At 40.3% G+C, this 10,173-nt stretch overlaps 1 protein-coding gene across 7 annotated transcripts in view; it reads right to left on the bottom strand.

Moving 5' to 3' along the window:
* Positions 1-559: 559 nt before the first annotated feature.
* The window catches only part of MKS1 (MKS transition zone complex subunit 1), a 101,437-nt gene continuing 91,823 nt past the window's right edge, over positions 560-10,173 (bottom strand). The window contains exons 14-18 of one of the 7 annotated variants that reach the window (XM_068119523.2): positions 2,269-2,376; positions 1,697-1,833; positions 1,536-1,618; positions 1,228-1,325; positions 560-919 (exon numbers count right to left, since the gene is read on the bottom strand). In XM_068119523.2, the coding sequence (XP_067975624.2) occupies positions 831-919; positions 1,228-1,325; positions 1,536-1,618; positions 1,697-1,833; positions 2,269-2,376 (515 nt within the window). In that variant the 3' untranslated portion in view covers positions 560-830. Of the gene's footprint in view, positions 920-1,227; positions 1,326-1,535; positions 1,834-2,268; positions 2,377-10,173 lie in introns of those variants that run through there. The other 6 variants (XM_078779533.1, XM_068119522.2, XM_068119524.2 and 3 more) reach the window with 6 other exon arrangements.

Below are 10,173 nucleotides of genomic sequence, written 5' to 3'. Positions count from 1 at the left end.
TCTGGGCTCTGTCCTGCAAATATTCCTACAGGTCGCACAAGATGTGCCTGCAACCCTCTTTTGGTTAAACTGCCAAAATCAAGACTCTCTGCTCACCTTCACTCCTTCATTCCTCTTTTCTCCCGCCTCTGGAACAAACTCCCTCACTCTCTTCAATCCCACTCCACCCTCTAAGTCTTTAAAACAGCTGTTCACCACCATCTCTTATCTTCCCCCATCCATAAACTTGATATTTTCTACCCCCGCTAATTTCACCGCAATTCCACTTTTTGAAATACCAACTTTTGTCCTGGAAGTCCTTGGTGTCCTTGTGCTTTATACTTCTCCCTCCCCCCCCCCCCCTTCCCATGCCTCCTCCCCCCGGGCCCTCTCCCTTCCACACATCTCCCTGCTCTCGGATGTTGTGTTTGTGTGCTTCCCCTTTTCTCCCTATGTTGTCTTCCGCTCCCTCTTTTTGTGTATTTTGTTTGTCTGGTCGATTTGTTTGTGAAGTAAATGTTAGCTCTTTCACAAGCCTCGATTCAGTATACAAAAAAAAAAAAAAAAAAACAGAACTCAATGTGACATAGGTTTCTTTATTTGAATCGTATCAGTGCGTACATACGAAGGTTTACTAGTTTAGAAATCATAACATGATTCATCATGCATGTCTGATCAAGTATATTTAACAAAAAAACATATTGTGCGTTGAATAATCCATTAGAATTTCTCTGAAAACCAAAAAAACCCCTCCCTCCCTACCCGCTTTTTTGAAAAAAAGTGATGATAAACAGGAAAAAATTGTTAACCAGCCTAACCGGGGCGACTTAGCACTCGGTCACCTCCATCTCCTATGCTGCTGGTTCCACGGAGACGTGGAGCCCACGTGGCACGGCCTCACGTACCTGCTGCATCTTACGCTGGGCTCGCTGGAACGCTTCTGTCGAACACACGATGCACTCGGTCATAGAACGTCACTCAAAGCGAGCTTGACGTCATTCTTTTTTAAATACAAGAGGACGTTTTTCATCTTTATAAAGCCAACGTTTCCATACTTCGAGCTGCTCGTGTCGACCTTTTGGCCATCGGTAGGACGATAAGCAAAGCACGTCACGTTAATCTTTTTGATAGTACAACAGAAAAATGGTGGTAAGAGTGTGATTGGGAATGTGATGCTAAAAATCAAATGGGAAACCAAAACAAACCGATGTCAAACGGATAAGTGCAAGTGGTGTTCGAAGGTCTCACCGAGCACACTTTGCACGGACCTTTGACGGGACGCTCCGGGCAGCCCGGCGAGGGCCGCGCGCGCGCTGCGTCTCCGACGCCTCGCCTCAAGGAGGGATCTACGAAGAGCGGTACAGAGCAAGGGTTCAACGTCGGACTCTCGTGCTTCGTCTCGTCTCTCTTAAGCACGATGTGTGGAGGACGATTAGGAAGCTATTACACCAACGTCGAATGTGACCTCATCCGCAGGCACACCGCAGTTTGCAGTCACGTGTTATAATGAGGAGTCGAATGAAAATACAAAATGGATGGTGGAGTTGCACACCGACCGGGACTGATGGACGCAGTGAAGCTTCAGATTCACCGACCCGACCGCCTCTGTCCGAAACCCATAGCGACTCAGTCGTTCACCCTGGGAGGAAATAGAAATTACTTCAAAGGTGAGGAAGAACCCCTCCAGGACAGCAGCATGTTCTAGGAAAATGAGAACCTGGAACGTGGAAGGAATCCCCACGTACGACACGTCTTCCAGCACTGGAGAGCCACCGATGAAGAACCGTCGGAGTGAGGACACGAGCTTTTCCGCCTGCAGAGGACGCCATGCTTGACACGACATCTCATGGAGGCCTGGTCAGGGGTAACACCTCAGATTTTGATGTTTGACTATGTGTCGCTGGTTCAGAGCCCAGGTGTGTTCATTGATCTAATGTTGGAGATTTTACCTCCCGGTGATTCAAATGGATGTTTTTGGTTGTAATGAAGCCGCCCGGATGTCACGACATGCAACGTAAGTTACCACGACACGAATGAAGCACGATCTCAACAACCTAACACCTGTTTGTTCCCATCTAAACATTTGGCTTCTGCTGTGGAGATCCAGAGATTTAAATCACATATATTATAATTTCACATTGCCGATAAATATCCTTTTAATTCATACATGTGCATTGATGTCTACCAATGTCCTCGTCATGCATGCAATAATGCACGAGATCCTTCATGAACCCTTTACCAACGCACTGATCATAAAAATACATGGTATTCGTGACGATCTAGATGTACCTGGCAAGGTAGGAAGGCAAAGGTATGTGTAACCCTCAGTGCGATGTCTTTGCCAAAAGTCTAGTGAAAGGACTTCAATGTAGAGAGTAGGCCAGTCAGAGAGGGAGCCTGTTAAAAGGAACAAAGAGGGAGGCATGAAGAAATGAGAAAAGGAATGAAGAGAGACGCATCAAGAAATGAGAAAAGGAATGAAGAGGGAGGTATGAAGAAATGAGAAAAGGAATGAAGAGGGAGGTATGAAGAAATGAGAAAAGGAATGAAGAGGGAGGTATGAAGAAATGAGAAAAGGAATGAAGAGGGAGGCATGAATAAATGAGAAAAGGAATGAAGAGAGAGGCATGAAGAAATGAGAAAAGGAATGAAGAGGGAGGCATGAAGAAATGAGAAAAGGAATGAAGAGAGACGCATCAAGAAATAAGAAAAGGAATGAAGAGGGAGGTATGAAGAAATGAGAAAAGGAATGAAGAGGGAGGCATGAAGAAATGAGAAAAGGAATGAAGAGAGATGCATCAAGAAATAAGAAAAGGAATGAAGAGAGAGGTATGAAGAAATGAGAAAAGGAATGAAGAGGGAGGTATGAAGAAATGAGAAAAGGAATGAAGAGGGAGGCATGAATAAATGAAAAAAGGAATGAAGAGAGACGCATCAAGAAATAAGAAAAGGAATGAAGAGGGAGGTATGAAGAAATAAGAAAAGGAATGAAGAGGGAGGCATGAAGAAATGAGAAAAGGAATGAAGAGGGAGTCATGAAGAAATGAGAAAAGGAATGAAGAGGGAGGCATGAAGAAATGAAAAAAGGAATGAAGAGGGAGGCATGAAGAAATGAGAAAAGGAATGAAGAGGGAGGCATGAAGAAATGAGAAAAGGAATGAAGAGGGAGGCATGAAGAAATGAGAAAAGGAATGAAGAGGGACGCATGAAGAAATGAGAAAAGGAATGAAGAGGGAGGCATGAAGAAATGAGAAAAGGATGAAGAGGGAGGCATGAAGAAATGAAAAAAGGAATGAAGAGAGAGGCATGAAGAAATAAGAAAACGAATGAAGAGGGAGGTATGAAGAAATGAGAAAAGGAATGAAGGGGGAGGTATGAAGAAATGAGAAAAGGAATGAAGAGGGACGCATGAAGAAATGAAAAAAGGAATGAAGAGAGACGCATCAAGAAATAAGAAAACGAATGAAGAGGGAGGTATGAAGAAATGAGAAAAGGAATGAAGAGGGAGGTATGAAGAAATGAGAAAAGGAATGAAGAGGGAGGTATGAAGAAATGAAAAAAGGAATGAAGAGAGACACATCAAGAAATAAGAAAAGGAATGAAGAGGGAGGTATGAAGAAATAAGAAAAGGAATGAAGAGAGACGCATGAAGAAATGAGAAAATGGATGAAGACGGAGGCATGAATAAATGACAAAAGGAATGAAGAGGGAGGCATGAAGAAATGAGAAAAGGTATGAAGACGGAGGCATGAATAAATGAGAAAAGGAATGAAGAGGGAGGCATGAAGAAATGAGAAAAGGAATGAAGAGAGGGGCATGAAGAAATGAGAAAAGGAATGAAGAGAGAGGCATGAAGAAATGAGAAAAGGAATGAAGAGAGAGGCATGAAGAAATGAAAAAAGGAATGAAGAGAGACGCATCAAGAAATAAGAAAAGGAATGAAGAGGGAGGCATGAAGAAATGAGAAAAGGAATGAAGAGAGAGGCATGAATAAATGAGAAAAGAAATGAAGAGGGAGGCATGAAGAAATGAGAAAAGGAATGAAGAGGGAGGCATGAAGAAATGAGAAAAGGAATGAAGAGGGAGGCATGAAGAAATGAGAAAAGGAATGAAGAGAGAGGCATGAAGAAATGAGAAAAGGAATGAAGAGGGAGGTATGAAGAAATGAAAAAAGGAATGAAGAGAGACACATCAAGAAATAAGAAAAGGAATGAAGAGGGAGGTATGAAGAAATAAGAAAAGGAATGAAGAGAGACGCATGAAGAAATGAGAAAATGGATGAAGACGGAGGCATGAATAAATGACAAAAGGAATGAAGAGGGAGGCATGAAGAAATGAGAAAAGGTATGAAGACGGAGGCATGAATAAATGAGAAAAGGAATGAAGAGGGAGGCATGAAGAAATGAGAAAAGGAATGAAGAGAGAGGCATGAAGAAATGAGAAAAGGAATGAAGAGAGAGGCATGAAGAAATGAGAAAAGGAATGAAGAGAGCGGCATGAAGAAATGAAAAAAGGAATGAAGAGAGACGCATCAAGAAATAAGAAAAGGAATGAAGAGGGAGGCATGAAGAAATGAGAAAAGGAATGAAGAGAGAGGCATGAATAAATGAGAAAAGAAATGAAGAGGGAGGCATGAAGAAATGAGAAAAGGAATGAAGAGGGAGGCATGAAGAAATGAGAAAAGGAATGAAGAGGGAGGCATGAAGAAATGAGAAAAGGAATGAAGAGAGAGGCATGAAGAAATGAGAAAAGGAATGAAGAGGGACGCATGAAGAAATGAGAAAAGGAATGAAGAGAGAGGCATGAAGAAATGAGAAAAGGAATGAAGAGGGACGCATGAAGAAATGAGAAAAGGAATGAAGAGGGAGGCATGAAGAAATGAGAAAAGGAATGAGGAGGGACGCATGAAGAAATGAGAAAAGGAATGAAGAGGGACGCATGAAGAAATGAGAAAAGGAATGAAGAGGGACGCATGAAGAAATGAGAAAAGGAATGAAGAGGGAGGCATGAAGAAATGAGAAAAGGAATGAAGAGGGAGGCATGAAGAAATGAGAAAATGGATGAAGAGGGAGGCATGAATAAATGAGAAAAGGAATGAAGAGGGAGGAATGAAGAAATGAGAAAAGGAATGAGGAGGGAGGCATGAAGAAATGAGAAAATGGATGAAGAGGGAGGCATGAATAAATGAGAAAATGAATGAAGAGGGAGGCATGAAGAAATGAGAAAAGGCATGAAGAAATGAGAAAAGGAATGAAGAGGGAGGAATGAAGAAATGAGAAAAGGATTGAAGAGGCAGGCATGAAGAAATGAGAAAAGGAATGAAGAGGGAGGAATGAAGAAATGAGAAAAGGAATGAAGAGAGAGGCATAAATAAATGAGAAAATGGATGAAGACGGAGGCATGAATAAATGAGAAAAGGAATGAAGAGGGAGGCATAAATAAATGAGAAAAGGAATGAAGAGGGAGGCATGAAGAAATGAGAAAAGGAATGAAGAGGGAGGGATGAAGAAATGAGAAGAGGAATGAAGAAATGAGAAAAGGAATGAAGAGCGAGGCATAAATAAATGAGAAAATGGATGAAAACGGAGGCATAAATAAATGAGAAAATGGATGAAGAGGGAGGAATGAAGAAATGAGAAAAGGAATGAAGAGCAAGGCATAAATAAATGAGAAAATGGATGAAGACGGAGGCATAAATAAATGAGAAAATGGATAAAGAGGGAGGAATGAAGAAATGAGAAAAGGCATGAAGAGGGAGGCATGAAGAAATGAGAAAAGAAATGAAGAGGGAGGAATGAAGAAATGAGAAAAGGAATGAAGAGGGAGGAATGAAGAAATGAGAAAAGGAATGAAGATCGAGGCATAAATAAATGAGAAAATGGATGAAGACGGAGGCATAAATAAATGAGAAAATGGATGAAGACGGAGGCATGAATAAATGAGAAAAGGAATGAAGAGGGAGGCATAAATAAATGAGAAAATGGATGAAGACGGAGGCATGAATAAATGAGAAAAGGAATGAAGAGGGAGGCATAAATAAATGCGAAAATGGATGAAGACAGAGGCATGAATAAATGAGAAAAGGAATGAAGAGGGAGGCATGAAGAAATGTGAAAATAAATTAAGAGGGAGGCATGAAGAAATGAGAAAATGGATGAAGACGGAGGCATGAATAAATGAGAAAAGGAATGAAGAGGGAGGCATGAAAAAATGAGAAAAGGAATGAAGAGGGAGGCATGAAGAAATGAGAAAAGGAATGAAGAGAGACGCATCAAGAAATAAGAAAAGGAATGAAGAGGGAGGCATGAAGAAATGAGAAAAGGAATGAAGAGGGAGGAATGAAGAAATGAGAAAAGGAATGAAGAGCGAGGCATGAAAAAATGAGAAAAGGAATGAAGAGGGAGGCATGAAGAAATGAGAAAATGGATGACGAGGGAGGCATGAATAAATGAGAAAAGGAATGAAGAGGGAGGAATGAAGAAATGAGAAAAGAAATGAAGAGAGAGGCATGAAGAAATGAGAAAAGAATGAAGAGAGACGCATCAAGAAATAAGAAAAGGAATGAAGAGGGAGGCATGAAGAAATGAGAAAAGGAATGAAGAGGGAGGCATAAATAAATGAGAAAATGGATGAAGACGGAGGCATAAATAAATGAGAAAATGGATGAAGACGGAGGCATAAATAAATGAGAAAATGGATGAAGAGGGAGGAATGAAGAAATGAGAAAAGGAATGAAGAGAGAGGCATAAATAAATGAGAAAATGGATGAAGACGGAGGCATAAATAAATGAGAAAATGGATGAAGAGGGAGGAATGAAGAAATGAGAAAAGGCATGAAGAGGGAGGCATGAAGAAATGAGAAAAGAAATGAAGAGGGAGGAATGAAGAAATGAGAAAAGGAATGAAGAGGGAGGAATGAAGAAATGAGAAAAGGAATGAAGATCGAGGCATAAATAAATGAGAAAATGGATGAAGACGGAGGCATGAATAAATGAGAAAAGGAATGAAGAGGGAGGCATAAATAAATGAGAAAATGGATGAAGACGGAGGCATGAATAAATGAGAAAAGGAATGAAGAGGGAGGCATAAATAAATGCGAAAATGGATGAAGACAGAGGCATGAATAAATGAGAAAAGGAATGAAGAGGGAGGCATGAAGAAATGAGAAAATGGATGAAGATGGAGGCATGAATAAATGAGAAAAGGAATGAAGAGGGAGGCATGAAAAAATGAGAAAAGGAATGAAGAGGGAGGCATGAAGAAATGAGAAAAGGAATGAAGAGAGACGCATCAAGAAATAAGAAAAGGAATGAAGAGGGAGGCATGAAGAAATGAGAAAAGGAATGAAGAGGGAGGCATGAAGAAATGAGAAAAGGAATGAAGAGGGAGGCATGAAAAAATGAGAAAAGGAATGAAGAGGGAGGCATGAAGAAATGAGAAAATGGATGACGAGGGAGGCATGAAGAAATGAGAAAATGGATGACGAGGGAGGCATGAAAAAATGAGAAAAGGAATGAAGAGGGAGGCATGAAGAAATGAGAAAAGGAATGAAGAGGGAGGCATGAAGAAATGAGAAAAGAAATGAAGAGAGAGGCATGAAGAAATGAGAAAAGGAATGAAGAGAGAGGCATGAAGAAATGAGAAAAGGAATGAAGAGGGAGGAATGAAGAAATGAGAAAAGGAATGAAGAGGGAGGAATGAAGAAATGAGAAAAGGAATGAAGATCGAGGCATAAATAAATGAGAAAATGGATGAAGACGGCGGCATAAATAAATGAGAAAATGGATGAAGACGGAGGCATGAATAAATGAGAAAAGGAATGAAGAGGGAGGCATAAATAAATGAGAAAATGGATGAAGACAGAGGCATGAATAAATGAGAAAAGGAATGAAGAGGGAGGCATGAAGAAATGAGAAAAGAAATTAAGAGGGAGGCATGAAGAAATGAGAAAAGGAATGAAGAGGGAAGCATGAAGAAATGAGAAAAGGAATGAAGAGGGAGGCATGAAGAAATGAGAAAATGGATGAAGACGGAGGCATGAATAAATGAGAAAAGGAATGAAGAGGGAGGCATGAAGAAATGAGAAAAGGAATGAAGATGGAGGCATGAATAAATGAGAAAAGGAATGAAGAGGGAGGCATGAAGAAATGAGAAAAGGAATGAAGAGGGAGGCATGAAGAAATGAGAAAAGGAATGAAGAGAGAGGCATGAAGAAATGAGAAAAGGAATGAAGAGGGAAGCATGAAGAAATGAGAAAAGGAATGAAGAGGGAGGCATGAAGAAATGAGAAAAGGAATGAAGAGGGAAGCATGAAGAAATGAGAAAAGGAATGAAGACGGAGGCATGAAGAAATGAGAAAAGGAATGAAGAGGGAGGCATGAAGAAATGAGAAAAGGAATGAAGAAATGAGAAAAGGAATGAAGAGGGAGGAATGAAGAAATGAGAAAAGGATTGAAGAGGCAGGCATGAAGAAATGAGAAAAGGAATGAAGAGGGAGGAATGAAGAAATGAGAAAAGGAATGAAGAGGGAGGCATAAATAAATGAGAAAATGGATGAAGACGGAGGCATGAATAAATGAGAAAAGGAATGAAGAGGGAGGCATGAAGAAATGAGAAAAGGAATGAAGAGCGAGGCATGAAAAAATGAGAAAAAGGAATGAAGAGGGAGGCATGAAGAAATGAGAAAATGGATGACGAGGGAGGCATGAATAAATGAGAAAAGGAATGAAGAGGGAGGAATGAAAATATGAGAAAAGGAATGAAGAGGGAGGCATGAAGAAATGAGAAAAGGAATGAAGAGGGAGGCATGAAGAAATGAGCAAAGGAATGAAGAGGGAGGCATGAAGAAATGAGAAAAGAAATGAAGAGAGAGGCATGAAGAAATGAGAAAAGGAATGAAGAGAGAGGCATGAAGAAATGAGAAAAGGAATGAAGAGGGAGGCATGAAGAAATGAGAAAATGGATGACGAGGGAGGCATGAATAAATGAGAAAAGGAATGAAGAGGGAGGAATGAAAATATGAGAAAAGGAATGAAGAGGGAGGCATGAAGAAATGAGAAAATGGATGACGAGGGAGGCATGAATAAATGAGAAAAGGAATGAAGAGGGAGGAATGAAAATATGAGAAAAGGAATGAAGAGGGAGGCATGAAAAAATGAGAAAAGGAATGAAGAGGGAGGCATGAAAAAATGAGAAAAGGAATGAAGAGAGAGGCATGAAGAAATGAGAAAAGGAATGAAGAGGGAGGAATGAAGAAATGAGAAAAGGAATGAAGAGCGAGGCATAAATAAATGAGAAAATGGATGAAGACGGAGGCATAAATAAATGAGAAAATGGATGAAGAGGGAGGAATGAAGAAATGAGAAAAGGAATGAAGAGAGAGGCATAAATAAATGAGAAAATGGATGAAGACGGAGGCATAAATAAATGAGAAAATAGATGAAGAGGGAGGAATGAAGAAATGAGAAAAGGCATGAAGAGGGAGGAATGAAGAAATGAGAAAAGGAATGAAGAGGGAGGCATGAAGAAATGAGAAAAGGAATGAAGAGAGAGGCATGAAGAAATGAGAAAAGGAATGAAGAGAGAGGCATGAAGAAATGAGAAAAGGAATGAAGAGGGAGGCATGAAGAAATGAGAAAAGGAATGAAGAGGGAGGCATGAAGAAATGAGAAAAGGAATGAAGAGGGATGCATGAAGAAATGAGAAAAGGAATGAAGAGGGAGGCATGAAGAAATGAGAAAAGGAATGAAGAGGGAGGCATGAAGAAAGAGAAAAGGAATGAAGAGGGAGGCATGAAGAAATGAGAAAAGGAATGAAGAGGGAGGCATGAAGAAATGAGAAAAGGAATGAAGAGGGAGGCATGAAGAAATGAGAAAAGGAATGAAGAGGGAGGCATGAAGAAATGAGAAAATGGATGAAGAGGGAGGCATGAATAAATGAGAAAAGGAATGAAGAGGGAGGCATGAAGAAATGAGAAAAGGAATGAAGAGGGAGGCATGAAGAAATGAGAAAAGGCATGAAGAAATGAGAAAAGGAATGAAGAGGGAGGAATGAAGAAATGAGAAAAGGATTGAAGAGGCAGGCATGAAGAAATGAGAAAAGGAATGAAGAGGGAGGAATGAAGAAATGAGAAAAGGAATGAAGAGAGAGGCATAAATAAATGAGAAAATGGATGAAGACGGAGGCATAAATAAA

Source organism: Myxine glutinosa, chromosome 6, assembly GCF_964187855.1.
Source record: "Myxine glutinosa chromosome 6, kmMyxGlut1.1, whole genome shotgun sequence".
In the NCBI taxonomy this organism is placed as follows: Eukaryota; Metazoa; Chordata; class Myxini; order Myxiniformes; family Myxinidae; genus Myxine; species Myxine glutinosa.
The sequence above is the reverse complement of the archived record's forward strand: the minus strand, read 5'-3'. Positions and strand labels throughout refer to the sequence as shown.